At 41.2% G+C, this 18,230-nt stretch overlaps 1 protein-coding gene across 6 annotated transcripts in view; it reads left to right on the top strand.

Annotated features, from left to right (window-relative positions):
- DLGAP2 (DLG associated protein 2) overlaps positions 1-18,230 on the top strand; it is a 662,574-nt gene that overhangs the window by 641,543 nt on the left and 2,801 nt on the right. For all 6 annotated transcript variants that reach the window (XM_060234802.1, XM_060234819.1, XM_060234811.1 and 3 more), the window contains 2 exons: positions 8,131-8,222; positions 15,708-15,860. In XM_060234802.1, the coding sequence (XP_060090785.1) occupies positions 8,131-8,222; positions 15,708-15,860 (245 nt within the window). The remainder of the gene's footprint in view (positions 1-8,130; positions 8,223-15,707; positions 15,861-18,230) is intronic.

The raw sequence follows: 18,230 nt of genomic DNA on the forward strand, positions 1-18,230 counted from the left end.
CCAAGACTGAGGGCAGTGACAGAATACAAACCATTCATTTAACTATGCAGTTTTAAATTCTTAAGAAGTCTTTTCTGTCTTCAGTTTCAGCACTTAGTTCCACTTTTCTCTTAATTTCCCAATGTTTCCATCTTCTGAGTCAACTGCTGGCACCTTCTGGTTACCAGTGTTTTCAGTTTTTTTAAAAATTGTGTTTATGCTGCAGCCCTACACCTCTAAAGTCATTGAAATTAAGCCAGGGTAATTGGGTATGCTTGTGCAATCCCCCAAACATAAAGCAGCCTTTTCTTGTGCCAATTAAAATTATCAAATGAACCACTCTAAATTCAGAAGGCATTTATGATGTAATGAACTAATCTGTCAACCACACTTTTTATCCTGTTTATCCTGTAGGCTGCAATTTCACGAGAAACACATAAACACTATGTGGCTGCAATCTGAGGGGTGGTTGTGACAACATCCCTTTGAAAATAGTGTCATGGGACCTGGTCGTTACTGACTTAAGTCCCATTGGTTGCAGTGGTATTTAGTTAAAATTTTGCTAGATTAACATTTGCAAAATCATGAGAATTTTTTTTTGAAACCTGTAGGAAGGTTTGGTCTTGTTGAGGGCAATGGAATGTAACAGATGTAAAGACCTCAAATTGGCAGCTCACTTATATTTGCAGAATAAATTCTAAATTCTTGTTGATAGACTATATAGCAATTTCGTAGCAAACTGCAAAGTCAATTAAATGTGTCTTGGGTCACAGGAAAAGTTTGAATTTTCAACATAATCCAGAAAGACTGTGAAGTCAGGGAGTTTTTACCAGAATGCTTTCCATAAGGAGATCCTTTAAATTAACACCCTATATTGTCCAATAATGTAGAATAAAGAAGATTACTTCATAAATAGAATAATAAAAAAGTAGAATTAAAATCTCTTTATTTTCTCCATCTTCATTTCTGCTCATAAGTACAGAGTCCATATTGTTAATATAAATGTATTGACTAGCTAAATATCATGAACTTAAATATTTTAATACTTTAATGTAATTTAAATATTGATTGATTGACATTATTTATAGTATGCCTTTCTAACAGGAACTCAAGGCAGATTACATATAGCAAATCAGTACAGTCAATTAATGGGGCATTCAATGCATTAGGGTTGTAGAAGTTTGAGGACAACTGGTTTACAATAGCAACCCTTTGAGTTGGATCCATAAGGAATTATTTGAACTAGTTCAAGGTACATCCCCACTTCTTCCTCCAAGGATCTCAACAAGATAATATGATCTACTGTATCAAGGTTGCAGATCAATTCAATAACAGCAACAGAGAGGCTTGGCTTTTGTCCACATTCAGACGGAGATCATCAACTAAAGCTTGCAGTGCTGTGTTTGTACCATAGCCCGGTCTGAAGCCAGCCTGAAAAGGGTCTAGAGCAGATGAGTTATCCAAGAAGACTTGGAGTTTGTCCACTACTGCTCTATCAGTCAGAACACATTGGGAATTCTAAAATCCTCCAGAGTGTTCTGGAATCCAGTAGGATTCATGAGCCTATTTTAACTGGGCCTTCTCTAACGCAGGGTATCGGAGTCACATTCACTTCAGGTGGTGGTCAGACTATGGTGTCAGAACCACCTTAGATAGTGGACTATGGTTCAGGGTGAATCTCTAGCCATAAAACCAAACCTTCCCTGAAAAGCTCAGTGCAAAAGATTAAGTCTAGGGTGTGACCTCTTTCATGTGTTGGGCCAATCACAATTTGGTAGAGAACAAAGGTATCTTCAACATTGAAATCCTTCATAATGATCAGCCTAGGAGTCTCCAGCATCACATCTGACAGTACATTACCAACTCATAAAAGGTACCCAGTGAGGAACTAGGTGGCTGGTGGATAAGAATAATGCCTTATTGATCCTTAGTCCCTAATATAGGAGACATATAGTCAATGCCAATGATATTTTTCATTGGGAGTTTGCATAAGTTAAAGATTCATGGTGGAAAATAACCAAGCCTCCTTTCTGGCCAGTTGTGCGGGATCTGAATGGCCTGGTATATGAGCTGTGCAGGGAGATGGACAGAAGGAGTGCAACTGGTGATTCTTCTGGACTTCTCAGTGGCTTTTGATCCAATTGATCATCACATTCTTCTGGATTAGGATTGGAAGGCACCAATCTGTGGTGGTTCCAATCTTACCTGGAGAGTAGGTTTCAGAAAGTGGTGCTTGGGGATGGCTGTTGGGGATGGCCTTTGGCCTCTGGGGTCACAACAAGGTTCCTTCTTGTCTCCATGATCTTTAGCATCTACATGAAACCACTTAGTGAGGTCATCCAGAGATCTGATCTGGGTTGTTACCAGTATGCAGATGACACTCAGCTCTATGTCACACTTCCAGCTGATTCCAGGTAGGCTGTAGAAACCTTGAACCAGTGCCTGGAGACAATTTTGAAGAGGATGTGGGCTAATAAACTAAAGCTTAATCAGTGCTACTTGTGGGTAGATGGTCTGACCTGGAATTTAAGGTGCACTCATTCTGTATGGGGTTGCACTCCCCTTGAAGAAACAGGTCCATAGTCTGGGAGTGCTCCTGGACCCAGGCCAGCTGCTGGATAAGCAGCTGGCAGCTGGTTTTCAGTCTAAAACCAGATTGGAAGGGATCTAAACAATTTGTCTCATCCAGAAAGACTTGCGGTTGTCCAGCCATCACCCATTCGATCACTTTGCTCAAGAATTGATATTACTGTATGGAGAGTGGAGAATATTAGCTCAAGATTATTAGTGTAAACTTGTGGGAAATATGGTCTCTTCTAATCCACAAGAACACAAGAAACTCAATATGTTGTTGTTGTTGTTTTGGTTTACTGAATCACCCATCCCGATTAGTGCCGGGCTCTGGGCAATTGACAACAATGAATAAAATACAATCATATAAAAACTAGTAAAACCAATTAACTAAGTTAAATCATAAACCCGATGGTGTCCTGTTAATATTCTCCTAAACCAGATTCCCAGATGTGACATCGAGGGGGGACCCCATTGAGGGGGAGGAGGGAGGTACCAGTTCAGTACCACTGCTGTTCTAATTGAAAGCCTGGCGGAACATCTCTGCCTTACAGGCCATGCAGAACTGAAGAAGATCTCATGGGGCCCTGATGTTCTCTGGCAGAGAGGTTCACCTTTTCATTTCTGGCTCTCGTCAAGAACAGCTGGACCTCTCTAGGGTCAGGGATCACCAATAGATTATGAGCAGTAGAGTGTAACACTCTTCCAGAGACATAGCAGAGGAGGCAGTCCCATAGATACATCACTCCCAGATGGCTCAAGGCCTTAAAGGTCACAACCAAAACCTTTTATCTGCCTCAGTACTCAACCAGAAGCCAGTGTTGCTGACACAGCACAGGTTGAATGTGTGCAATCCATAGTGCTCCTGTCAGGAATTGCACTGCAAAATTCTGGATCAATTGGGGTTTCCGAGTCAGAACCAAGGGTAGGCCAGCATAGAGTGAGCTGCAGTAGTCTAATCTGCAGGTGACCATCTCATGGATTACTGTGGCTAGATCTGAGCAAGACAGGAGGGGAGCCAGCTGCCGGGCCTGGCAGATATGGAAAACTGGCACCTTGGCAATATGTATGACCTGGACCTCATTGAAAGGGAGGTATCCAGTGTAACTCCCAGACTCTTGACAGTTGGCACTGGTAGTCAAGGGCTAGCAATTTATGCTTCAGTTCCAGCCCCACTCCTCCCTCCCAGCCACAGAATCTCCATCTTTGATGGGTTCAGCTTCAGCCTGCCCTTCCTTAATCAGCCCACTGCGGCCTCCAGTCACTTGGCCAAAAATGATGGAACAGTGGCTGACTGGTCATCCAACAGCAAATACAGCTGGGTGTCATCTGCATATTGATGACACCTGCCCCATAGCTCTGTACCAGCTGGGCAATGGGGCATATGTAGATATTAAACATCATTGGGGAGAGGAGTGCCCCTTGAGGGATCCCACACACCAGGGGGTGTCTAGTGGACACATCCTTCTCTTGTGCCACCATCCTTCCTCGACCATGGAGAAAAGAGGAGAGCCACTGTAAAGCCATTCATGTATTCCCATGTTGGCAAGGTGGTGAGCCAACAGGTTATAGTCGACTGTGTCAAACACTGCTGTAAAATCTAACAGTAACAGCAGTGCTGACCCACCTTGATCCCGCTACATTTGGAGATTATCTGTTAGGGCAGGGGTGGGGAACCTCTGCCCCGAGAGCCGTATGCGGCCCTCGAGGTCACTTGGTGTGGCCCTCAGGGATTGCTGGGCCGAACTGAGCCATGTAGCAGCCTCCCTGGGGCCTGGCTGGTCAGTGAGGATCATGGGGTCCAGCTGCACTGTGCAGCAGCCTCCCCAGGGCCAGGTAGGGATCACAGGGCCCAGATGTACTGTGCGGCAGCCTCCCTGGGGCCTGGCTGGCCGGGCAGAATTGCTGCAGGGCCTGGAAAAGTTACTGTTACAGTTCAGTTTGCACTTTCTTGTCCCCAATGGTGTGGACTAATATGCTAATGAGTGTGTGACCTAATATGCTAATATTAGGGGATGTGGTCTAATATGCTACTGAGTTCCTGCTGGGCTTTTTCTACAAAAAAGCCCCGGACCCATGCATTTGCCTAGAGCGGTGGGCCATGTGTGTGTATGTGTGTCAGATTAGGCTCTCCACACATGACTTCAAATAGAAAAATAATTATTTGCATTAATTTTGCTGACCTGAATAATTCTCCCTTGGTGTAGCACTGTTTTTTAAATTGATAATTTTATATGGCCCACGAATGTTATAAATATCTATATGGCCCTTGGCAGAAAAAAGGTTCCCCATCCCTGCGTTAGGGCAACCAGGACAGTCTCAGTCCCATGGCCAGGGCAGAAATCAGAACTGAATGAGTCTAGCGTCGATGTGTCCTCCAGGAAACCCTGGAGGTTTGGCTACACCTCTCAATTACCTTGTCCAGAAATGGTAAATCTGAAACTGGGCTGTAATTGGCCAGATCAGAAGGATCCATAGATGGCTTTTTTAAGTGGTATGACCACTGCTTCCTTGAGGCCCTCTGGAAACACCCAATAAAACTTGACTGAGAGTGTAGTCCTAAACAGAGATACACATTTCTAAGTCCATTGAGGTAACTGAAAGGTGTAACTGCTTAGGCTTACACTGATCTACTTAGGAAAGAATGACTAATGATAGAGCGTCTGATGATATCATGCTTGCAAATAAATCTGCAAAACTGCTAGTCCTCCAAAGTTTTTATAGCCACTTGTTGTGTGTATCTGTGTTAGTCATCATGGCAAACAGACAAACTAAAAGAAAAAAAAATCCTTAACTGTGTCTGTCTACAGAAGCTTCTCTGTCCAGAGGTGATTCTTACTCACTACAGGTGGTCAGGAAAACAAATGTACAAATTAGAGTTGTACACGGAAACTAGTGTCATATGTATTTTTGTTGAATTTATGGCATCGTGAAATATGGCTGTCAGTCGAGATAAGTACCAGAGTATGTCTACCACTGACATAATTTTTTCAGGCAATTGAACTCTTTAAAATGTGTTAAAATTGTAGCATGCAATATATAATCCTGTTGCAATAAAGAGCTTTATGGTAGTTATTTCCTTTTGTGAGGTCAGTTTCAGAGGAACAAGCGGAACAGAATGAAAGTATGCAAATGTTGGCCTACAGCCTCCTATAACCATACTCTCTGCAATCATTTTGCAATGGCCTCATGCTGTGAGGTGGAATTTGGGTAGAAGGATGAATTCTCACTGACTAGCCCACTCCAAATGAAGGCTTTGCATAGTGGAGGAAAAACTGGGAAGAGAATAGGGACATGCAGGTTTTGTAAATGCTATTTTGATTGTCAGGCTAGAGTTTTGCAGATAGTCAAGAATAGGCACTGGAGTTCTTCCGATAAATGGTTGATGTAACACAAGAAGAGTCGGACAGATAACAGATGAAATATCTCTGAAATATTGTAGCTTCACAAATTAGTGCATCTTAATTTATTTTAATTTAGCATCTCTTTGTTGTAGACCAGGGGTGAGAGATACAGTAATTTTAGGTATTTGGGTTATGTTTTACCAACAGTTTCTGTTCATTACTTTAAAAATTTGGTACCTGAAATGATTAAAACTGAATCTTAATAATCTATCTACAATTGTCTGTAAAACAAGTTATTCCAATAAATATAACTGGCGAGTTACCATGTAATGAGAACATAGTTGTTGTTTTTTAAATTACAAGTTTCAGAACAAGCTACATTATCACAAATGAAATATTATCCTAGCAGGTTTCACTAGTGAAGGTGGTAGAATCCACAGAATTGGTCAGATTTCAGAAAAATATTTGCCGAAGTTGTCACTAGATGGAATGACAGGATAGATACTAATGAAGTCTTTAAGAATAAAATCTTGCAATGGATATCATTTCTGTTTTGTTTTATTATGAGGGGGAAATGACATCTATCTATCTATAAGGTATCGCTGTTATTTTAATGTTCTACATACATAGAAGTTATATTTGGTTAAGGAATAATTAGAATGGTGCCACAGGAAGACCATCAGTAAACTTCTATCAGGGTCTGAGAAGTTTCCCTTTAGATCTGTTAACACAAATAAACTTTGCAGATAGTATGACTACCTATCATACTAAAGAATTTTCATTGTCTGCCTTTTGTTTAGTTAAATTTTCATATATGTGCTTGTTAACAAACTATCTGTAGCTTTTTTATATATGAAAGAAAATATGGAATAACACATAGTTATAAATAGAACTATGACCTTTTATCACAATCTCACTGATTAAAATTTGACTCCATGGATTACAGAATGATGTGCACCTTATTAGTTAAAACTGTACTACACAGATGTGTATTCATTACACATTGAGGATATGAAGTAACTTGGTAAAATATCTAGATACCAGATAATCCACAGTCCTCTGTTGTGTGTGCAAATTTTGCAAACTGAAGTTAGAATGGCAATATTACATGTCATTTTGCAAACTGAAGTTAGAATGGCAATATTACATGTCATTTTGCAAACTGAAGTTAGAGTGGTAATATTACATATGTCATTCTTCTAATTAAAAAGAAAGGAGTGGATCCCGTTTAACCACTCGAAAAAGGCTATGTGGCAGATTATAGGAAAAGTGTTCAAAAGCCATACTGAGTGGGGACTGTAGTATGGCTTTTAAAGAGTGACCAAGGCTGCAGTCCTAAAAGCACTTTTCCTAGTAACAAACCCAATGGTACATACTGTGAACAGACTTGCTTGAATTGTTTCTAAAGGCTGTTTTGTCTGCAAACTAAAACAGTACTTCAAAAGCCCTCCTAGTGTGCTGGTCAGTCTTTGCTTCTGATAGAAACTGAAACTAGGGATTGGCATGAAATGTGGAAATGGTGATTATTTCATGGTTTGTTGGGTTGCCCAATGTTTTTCTGTTTTTTCCAATTTCCCGAATGATTTATGGATCATTGATTTGTTTACTTCAGGAAGGCATAGAATGGCCCCCAGGTGGGCTAGAGTTGCCAAACATGCTGCAAACTCTTCAGTTTACCCTCCTGTACCCGCTCTCTAAGTTTAGTGTGAATTGGATTTCAGGTGACTGAACTACAGCCCCCAAAGCAGGTGACTGCATCTAATCAGTTTAACGGAAAACTGACTAGAAGTGCAGGGGGCTGGGGTATCATGCCAGGCTGCCTGGAAAAATGAACCAAACATGAACCAACATGCCAAGAAAAAAGGCCAGTTCATTTTCATGTTGGGGGGGGGGGAGGATCAGATGAACCAGTTCGAAATGAACCACGAATTGGCCATCTTTAGCATGAATCATGATTCGTGTTTTGGTTTGTGCCCATCCTTAATTAAGACTTCTTTTTTATTTTTAATTTTTTCTTCTATTTTTACTTTCAGTGATTGCTGTAGGATTTGAAAGGCTGATCTGGTTTCTGAGTTTATATCTTCCTTGACCACAGCTGGATGATAAAAAACTTTCCAAAACTTATTGGATATAGAGAAGAAAGGGATTTTCCCACTTATCATTTCTACTTTATAAATATATCTGTACATTGTTTTTCTTCAAACCAAGACTGATGGTAATCACCTTGCCTGTTTAGTTCTAGGTAAGATCCGGAGTGCCGTTGGAAGTGCTCAGCTTCTTATGTCTCAGAAATTCCAGCAGTTCTATTGGCTATGTCAACAGAATCTGGTAGGTCAATGCTTTTCAATATTGCTAGATTCAAGTTATTTTCTACTCAAAAGTTATTGGGTGAAAATGATATAATACTTGGTGATTGTAGCTACATTAATAACTGCATAATGAATAGTAACTGTATAATTTTCTACATCATCTACTCACACACAATTTCAGTTGTCACAGAAGGCAGTACCTGGAGCGGTTGACTGCAGCAACACAAATTCAGCTATGAAATTTCCTGGGTTTGTCATTTTGTGGCTGGCCCCAGGCTTGCTATGAGACATCATTGATATGAGATGGAGTACTCTAAACATGAGTTACAATGAGAGAAATACATGGATATGTTTACATATTATTCTGCCATGCTTTTCATTATTGTAACAGAAACACAGTAAAATCTATAGGAGTGAGGTTATTTTGTTTTGAAATGGCATACGAAAACCTGAAATATAATGCGATAGGGAAAGGTTCAAGATATAATTTCTTAATGAAGTTAATAAATCGTACCTCATGGAACAGAAACAGGCAAAATGTGACAATATAGCTATTTAAGGCTACAGGAAATCTCTTCAGGGCTGCTGTAAGAGCTACCATGACCCTCCACGTAAAGATTCTGCTCCCCGTAAACACCAAGTCCCATCATCAAGTCACATGACTTTCCCAGCTCCATAGGCCTGTAAGATTGACAAGGGCCCTTACAATTTTGTTCCTGTCAGTAGCCCCTCATATAGGCTACTCTGTGCAGTTCATATTCTAGAAAGATACAGATGAGCCATTTTAAGTATTATTCAGATAACTGTGCAGTTGCCACTCAGGGATTTGGAAGTTGGAAACACTGAACAGAAAACTGTGAATGAGTGATCTTGGATGGGATCCAAAGATCTATTTAACACTGAGTGTTGGGCATGTCCAGTAAAATTAATTTTGTACAGCAGACCACATCACAATCTGTTTCTTAAAGTCCCCTCAGAATTTCCCTGTTCCCTCATATTTGGCAGGTGGAATATTATCTGATACAAGTCTAAAGTCTAAATATTGTCACATTTTGCCTGTTTCTGTTCCATGAAGTATGATTTATTAACTTCCTTAAGAAATTATATCTTGAATCTTTCCCTATCCCATTATATTTCAGGTTTTCGTGTGCCATTTCAAAACAAAATAACCTCGCTTCTTTAGATTTTATTGTGTTCCTGTTAGAGACATGGAACTAGCTGTATGGCTCTCTGGATGCTACCCAGTGATTTCCTTCCCCAACATGTTGATTGTTCTGCAAGTTCTAGGAAGACAGTACCAACTATTGCACTGAATGCTGGCATTCCCTCTTGGCAATGTGTTTGATACAGTCAATAAAAAGTAACTGTGGCACAAAATCCTTATGATAGCTGATACCTCTTCCTTGCTGCTAAAATACTAAATCAGCCATGGGGCAAACTTCTCTCAGAATGCAGCACCAATGAAAGACAACATTTCCTGTTGGAATGAGAGAACAAAATAAAATTTTGAGTTGGCATCAGAGGATGTGACCTATAAATCTGTCTTATTTAAAATCAATCATTCTGTAATATTTACAGTTTAACCTTTACCGGCATGACAAGGCATTCATTCTCTGCATGCCTATTTGAGTCTCGTTATCCAGTAAGGTTAAAGCAAACCAGAGTTTTGAAAAACATACTTGAAATGCAAGAGAGAGTGCTCTGGGCTGTATTTACTCCGCCATTTGCTTCAGTGGTAACTGGTTTAGTTAATGCTGGAGGCAGTCAAGTTACTCTTTTCTCACTTCCCTGTTACAGTTATTTATGTCAGTGCTGGTGAAAGTGCTGAGGGTATGTCAATGCTGAGCGGGGCTCCAGGGGCTTGAATGAGCTGATTTCTTCAGACTGATTCCTGCAGGCCACCAGCAGAGTGATATCAGGACAAATAAGTCAGGCCACATACTGAAAAAATTCGTCAAATGTTCTGCAATGTTGTTGGGTTTTTTTGTTTTTTACATTTTCCATTTGTGGGTGCATGAGTGTTCAGACACACTCTGGCAGTAGTGAGTGAGTACAGGAACCTCATTTTTAATGTCAAAGTACAAACAGTAGAATTTGACTACCTCTCTTTTTGCAACAAAACTAGATAAGATTCAAGACAGCAGGAGCTAGATCGCCTGCCATTTCTAATTTTCTTCATTTTAAAAAAAGCTGTTGTAGGAAAGGGGGATTGGATTGAGACTACAGCACTGGGACAGGGACGATTCAGGACCACATCCTTTCCTCGACAGAAATCTCCCTTCTGCACTGCAGTTAGCCCTATTAGAACTGATGGTGTCTGATTGTGGGCATATGTCATATAAGTTATTCAGGGGTGGAATTTTAGCAGGAGCTCCTTTGCATATTAGGCCACACACCCCTGATGTAGCCAATGCGCCAAGAGCTTACAAGGCTCTTTTTTGTGAGCTCTTGGAGAATTGGCTACATCAGGGGTGTGTGGCCTAACATGCTAAGGAGGTCCTGCTAGAATTCCACCCCTGTGTTATATTACATAAAGCTGCTTTGTATTGAGTCAGACCCTTGGTCCATGAAGGTCAGTATTGTCTGCTTTGACTGGCAGTGCATCTTCAGAGCCATGAGTCTTTGACATTACTTGCTACCTGATTCTTTTAACTACAGATGCTAGGGATTGAAGCAGATGTTCTACTACTGAGCCACAGCCTTTCCCAGTTTCTCCACACCACCACCAAACAGCATGGGGAAAAGGAAAAGATTAACCCACAGCTACTCCATCATCAAAAGACTGATCCAGATTGTGGTGGGAGCCCCCATAGTAGTTGGGGTTTTTTTCAAAATACAAGTATAAACATTGGGAAACTTGATAACAGGCTTCATATAGTTGTGCCTTATGGCAATATACTTGTATACAACACCATGTAACCCCCACCCCGTGCACATTAACACTTCAGAAGAGTCACCCATTTGATAACTACCTGCTAAACGTTATCATAACACTCACTGTGACCAGAATATAAGTAAGCACTTAACAACTGTCAAAGAACCTACAGTAGGTAAAGTGTATTCAGGTGTTTAATTTTCAAATAGTGTTACGATGAAAAATATTTATGCCTACAGCTCAATCATTTGGAATTAACCCCTCCCATATGACCATTAAATACGTGAAACAGTGAATAAAGGGCAGGAGTGGCCAAACTGTGGCTTGGCCTATGGCTCTTTCACACCTATGGCTCTTTCACACATATTATGTTCCTCTCAAAGTTCCTCTCAAAGCTCTTTCACACATATTATGTTCCTCTCAAAGTCCCCACTGCCCCATTGGCTGGCTTGGTGAAGGCATTTCTCTCGTTAAATCACTTCTCCAAGTCCAGCCAGCCAGCAGCTTGGAGAACACACTTAAAGTTGCTTTCTTTCCACTTCTCCCTCCCTCCTCCTATCTATTTTCCTGCCTTCCTGCCTGTCAGATCTGTGTTGGAAAATACCTAGAGACTTTGGGGGTGGATTTGGGAGAGGGTGGAGTTTGGGGAAGGGAGGGGTCTCAGCATGGTACAATGCCATAGAGTCCACCCTTCAAAGCAGTCACTTTCTCCAGAGGAGCCAATCTCTGCCAGCTGGAGATCAGTTGTAAAAGCACGAGATCTCCATACCTGCCTGCCTTTTCGACTTACAGCTCTCAATGTTTATTCTTTGTGACTCTTACATTAAGCCACCCCTGTTCAAGGGAATGTAGCAGAACTGAAACTATTTTTGTATTGAAACAGAAATAGTATACGACAAAGTGATCAAGAAGAAAGTAGCCAGTAGAATGTTGTATCCAAAGTTGGAAACTTCAGAAGAGTGGGCCCATACACTCAACAACCAACCCAGTAATCTGATAAATTTTGATGATATAATCAAGTTTATGGGCTGACACCCCTTCTATGAGTGGATATAGATCAATCACTGATAGAATTTTTGAGATAGTTGCCCAAAGAGCTGCCAGTAGTAGCCACAGTGAGAGATGGCTATTTGTAGTCACACATAAAGACATTGTAACCGTATCACCACGTTGGAAGTCATTCAGAAAACAGGAATAAAAATCAGGGAGTGTGGAGCTTATCTACAAAGCTTACCCATCTACAGAGTCACTGCTGTCACATGGTGAGCTTTTAATAGCTACTGAATAAGTATGTACATTCATCATGGGTGGAATTTTTTAAAAAACAATCACTGTGTTGCTGGTGCATTGAGGCCAGAATATCTGATACAGTCAAACAGTTGCCCCAAAACCCCCATGTTTCAGCAAGCCAAACACTTTGAATTTCCAAAAAAACAAAGAGGGACGGACAGAGAGAGACTTTGAAGTCAATCTCATTCTCTTAATACCTTGATATGATCTCAGTGGGAACATTCATTATCTTAATCCATTACACAATTTCAGCCATATTCTCATATGACAAGATTTATAAGGATACATTCATTACAACACTAAGCTATTGTGAAGCTGATGTATAATTTATACTGCCATGATAACATACACACAAACCAAGTGACAAGAACTCTTTATATTGTACTTGCTGAAAAATTACACTGGGTTTTTGGAGGAATCTGACTTTTCCCAAAGCCCTCACCTACTAGAAACAAATATCTCTTAGCCTTGTGAGTTCTAATGAGATCACAGCTAAAAGCACTGTATGTAGAGGCCAATATAGAGGTGCAAACATTATCTAAGGCCAGGGGATTTTTTGAGCAGGAATGCACAGGAATGCAGTTCTGGCTGGCTTGGCACCTAATACGCAAATGAGTTCCTGCTGGGCTTTTTCTACAAAAAAAAGCCCTGTGTGAAATAATAGCGATGTCAGGGAGTGTAGCCTAATACACTCCTGCTGGCCATTTTCTACACACACAAAAAGCCCTGTCTAAGGCCTTTTTTACTAGTTACTGTCCTAAGGGACACAATTCATGTAGTTAGAAGCAGGGCTTTTTGTGTAGCAGGAACTCCTTTGCATATTAAGCCACAACCACCTGATGTAGCCAATCCTCCAAGAGTTTACAGTAGGCCCTGTACTAAGAGCCCTATAAGCTCTTGGAGGATTGACTATATAAGGGGTGTGTGACCTAACATGCAAAGGAGTTCTTGCTACAGAAAAAGCCTTTGTTAGAACCATGTTTCTGATTTTGTTCATATAAATATATATTGAGAGAGAGAGAGAGAGAGAGAGAGAGAGAGATTTCCAGGGCTTTTTTGTAGCAAAAGCCCAGTAGGCATTCATTTGCATATTATGCCACACCCCCTGACATCACCATTGTTTCACACAGGACTTTTTTTGTAGAAAAAGCCCAGCAGGAACTTATTTGCATATTGGACCACACTCCCTGACAGCCAGCTGGAACTGTGTTCCTGTGCATTCCTGCTCAAAAAAAGCCCTGCATATTTCTGAGTAAGATCAAATTTAAGTATGTCTCAAGACAAAGTATCTCTATTAATACATTTTGCAGGGTGATGATTGAGAGTATGAAGTACTAGTAGACATTGAGTGTGTGCATATATATGTGTGATACAAGGCAGCCATCTTGTGGCCCAGAGGGGTATAAAGCAACAGAAGGCCAACAGTGGAGAGTACATAGCATTATTTCTGAGTGGAGCACCTAAGAAAGAAGTATGATCTCTCTAAATAAGGACAGAATGGAAAGCTCCCTGACTACCATATCAGTAATTACTGCATAGATTGTTTTTTAAAGAATAAATCTGAGAAATTTGAGATTGTCAGGAGAACTTTAGAAAGGCAAATGTGCATGCATGTTTTGTTCAATCCCACTAATCAGATTCCCCCACAAATAGCCAAGCTTCCAAAAAACATTGCAGTGGATTACATCTCCATTGCAGTACATAGGGCTGAACTAATTTGCATCAGTTGGAGGTGAGGCATATGGTATGCAATCTGAACCACAGCATACAATATAAAACTAATCTAGTAGTAGAAGTGAATGTCATTTGGAACAGCCTTATTTGTTCCAAGTTTTAAAATCTTATCTTTACTCCAGAGCACTCAGGACAAAATATATAGCCCTTCTCTCCTGTGATGTTGGTTAGCAGAGAGGGAGTGACTGCAAAGGGTTGCCTGATAAACTGAATGATGAGTGGCAATGTCTCCCTGTCTCCCTGATCTTAAATTAACACTCTAACCGCTGTGACCCACTAGCTCTCATGCATTCTCCTTCTGTATTGAGTGGTGGCCCACCCTCTAGGCAAATTAGGGCACGGGTCTTGAGGGGGCGCCAAATTGGGCCCTCCCCCTCCTGTTTCCTGGGCAATTGATATCACCCAGGAGGAAAGCAACTCACAACCCTCCCCCACCCCGCTGCCTCCTCTGTGGCACCCTCGGTGCCCTCACCGCCCTGCTGCCTGCATGCTACACCCTTCACATACACCCCCCCCCCCGCAGGCTGTGGGCAAAGCCAGAGGAGGCCAGGGAGGGCACATGCAGTGGCCACACAATGGCCAAGCAAGCCTCTGAGTACCGCATGCTGTCCTGCTGTCGCTGCACTTCCCTTCTGGAAGGGAGGCAGAGTGATGGCAGCCAGATGGCATGGGGCCTCTGCACTGCTCAGAGGCTTGCCAGGCCATCACATGACCACCATATGTGCCCTCCCCTGCTTCCTCTGCTGTGCACACCCTTGAGGGGGTAAAAGGGAGTGAGTGGTGGGGCAGTGAGGGCACCACAGTGCGGCATGGGGGGTGGGGCAGCCTTGCCTTGGGCACCATGCACCCTCAGGCAGCCCCTGTCTGTATTGTTTCTTAAACAACATTTTAATGTTGTTTCCCTAAACCCTGCTTTCTTTCTGGGTTCCAATGAGACCAATAAAGGTTTATTGCTGAGGCTGCTGGAAGTGTTTCAGAAAGGATCTTTATAAGAAATCATGTTTTCGACTTCAGGTTGTTTCCTCTAACAGTGAAGGACAGAATCCTCTGCATTGTTGAAAAGAGAGTTCAAACTCTCCAGAATTCAGTGGACTTCACTCTGCCATTTGGTGGTCCAAGACATAAGCAGCTATAATTTCAGTATTAATTCAATCAAGCTATTGAATTCTTGAAAGCATTATTCATAGCTTTAGGAATGTGAAGGAAAGGAAACAAGTATGTCAACAGTTTTTAAAAAGGTAAAGGTTGTCCTCTGTCCAAGCACCAATCGTTTCTGACTCTGGGGTGACATTGCTTTCACAATGTTTTCATGGCAGACTTTTTACGGGGTGGTTTGCCATTGCCAATCATTTACACTTTCCCCCCAGCAAGCTGGGTACTCATTTTACCGACCTCGGAAGGATGGAAGGATGAGTCAACCTTGAGCTGGCTACCTGAAACCAGCTCCCACTGGGATTGAACTCAGGTTGTAAGCAGAGCTTGAATTGCGATACTGCAGCTTTACCACTCTGTGCCACGGGGCTCCTAGCATCAACAGTTTTATAATATACTTAATATATACAATTGATATTCTTACTATTTACACTTTTTCTGTGTTTTTATCAGGATCCCAGTGCCATGCCACGGCCAACTTCGCAGGATCTAGCGGGATTCTGGGACTTATTACAGCTATCAATTGAAGATGTCAGTATGAAGTTTGATGAATTGCACCAGCTGAAACTGAATGAATGGAAAATAGTAGAATCACCTGAAAGGAAGGTAAGAATACTACAGATCGAGCAATTCACATTCACTTTGGACTGATAAATCCTTTTATTGCATTCCATTGTTTTCTGTTCAGTTAGTAACTAAGTGATGATGATGTATTACACTAGCAGACCGCAACCTTTGACTCAGGTCTTCTCTTTAAGGATGCAATACTGTGATCAGATCACATGCTCTCAAGAGCAATGCACACACATTGGGTGTGTTCACTCACACTAAATAACATGCATTGCAACTGGATTTTTACCGTGCAAGAATAGAAAGATCCATTTGCAAACAGTCACCATGTGAAAGAACCCATTGTTTTTGCTTTTGTTTTGCTTTTGCTCTGGTAAGGGAGAATGTTCTAGCTCTCCATTGTAACTTTAAAGAAGTGGTTGTAAAAACCCATCATAATCTGATTGCGATCATGTTTTTAAACAATCATTTTTCTGAGACTGAATCAGTTGTAGCACCCGAAAGATACTTGGGGAATCTGTAGTTCTTGTTAAAGATGTATAGCTCCAGAACTTATATGTATTTTATTTCTTCCGGTTCCTGTTCACATAAAACAGTGACTATAGCTATCATGACTGCTGACAGCCATCAGGAGCCCCCAAACAGATTCCCTCCAAGATCCCCACACAGCATTCGAACCCAACCTAAACAGCAAATGATATGATATGGCTGTGGGTCCCCAGCATGACAGTTGGAATGTTGTCTCCCTAGTCTTCTTCTCTCAGCAGATCCAATGGCTGCGTAAATAGAATTTATACGTGTTTTAAATAAATAGAGTATTTCAGTTTAAAGGTGTCCCTCCCTTTTTTCCAACATAGTTTTCATACTTTCATTCCATACTCACATCCAAAAACATACCAATGTAGAGACAGTAGCCAAATCCAGCAGGAAGCCTGAGAGAGCAACCCTAAACAGATCTACTCTACTTGATCTTAGCTATATTTTTGTTTGGCATTCCAAAAATATAAAATCAAAACACACACGCACACACTTATCCACAGGCACATCCCCAAGTGTCCATTGTACTTTTTAAAAAGCAGGCTGGGTCATTTTGAAGGAAGAACCAGTGAAGAGAACCCACCGTTCAGTTGTGAGGCAGTAGGAGCCAGGGAACACCAGAGCAGTAGAGAATCTATTTCTTCCTTGGTCTGTAGCCCATCTCAGAAGTTACAGTGAAGGGACATACAATACATGTACAATGCCCAATTGACTGTTCTTTAACTGAACATTGAATAATTGTCATGTGAAATTTGATACATGGACAGCTGAATGTATGATACAAACCCCACATTAATCCAGATACTAGTCTCATTCCTAACATGAATATGTGTTGACTCCTTCTTCCAAACAGGTATACGCATATACATGAAGGATGTTCATATGTTCTGTGTAACATGTGAACAGAGCTTTTCCCCCTCTGTGTGTGCATGTCATTTCTCCCTTGAGCATCTTCTGTGTATATGTGTTTCCCATCCTCTCTTCCTCTTGTGTGTGTTTGTGTGCTTGGTTCTGCCTCCCATGGCAGTCATATTGTAGTGGTACCCACCTCAAGATTCCAAAGTTGCCTACAGGTTAAAAAAAAAAGTTGAGGACCCCTGTTTAAACCACTACGATGAGAACAGATAAGATTGTTTTTGTAAATTTACACAACAGCAAAATACAAACTAAAAACCTTGCTGTTGAGCCCTGGATGGAATTTGATGCATGGACAGCTGAATGTATGATACAAACCCCACATTAATCCAGATACTAGTATCCCAGTCTCATTCCTAACATGAACATGTGTTGGTTTAAACCACTACGATGAGAACAGATAAGATTGTTTTTTGTAAATTTACGGAACAGCAAAATACAAACTAAAAACCTTGCTGTTGAGCCCTGGATGGAAGAGGCAGGGTTCTGATTGGAAACTCACTAATACCACAACTTTCTTTGGAGAGGTGATGTAAAAATAACATGTTCAACATTAAAAGTATCAAAGAAGCCACAAAAAGGAAAAGTCCCTATTACAAGAAATGTATTTCTCTGTGTGATAGCCAATTGATATGCTGGGCCTTACCTCTGCATAACCAAAGAAAAAATGTAGTACATAATGGATGGCATGAGAACAGAGAATAAAGATGTGTGGCCAGCTGCTATCTCATATTCAATGGAGACCAAACACTGCAGAATGAGTCTAATTTAAAGCATCTCTTTTAGGCAATTTTCCTGCCAGTTCTGCATTGAGAGTTCAGTGCAGAGGAGAGAGTCAGGGTGCCATCCGGGCACTCTTATGTCCTGTTGATTCCTGTGGGAGAGTTTGAAAGTGCGCTTAACTCTCACATTCAAATTATTGGAACATAAAACACTCTTAACTTGGGCTGGATC

This window comes from Heteronotia binoei, chromosome 1 (genome assembly GCF_032191835.1).
Source record: "Heteronotia binoei isolate CCM8104 ecotype False Entrance Well chromosome 1, APGP_CSIRO_Hbin_v1, whole genome shotgun sequence".
In the NCBI taxonomy this organism is placed as follows: domain Eukaryota; kingdom Metazoa; phylum Chordata; class Lepidosauria; order Squamata; family Gekkonidae; genus Heteronotia; species Heteronotia binoei.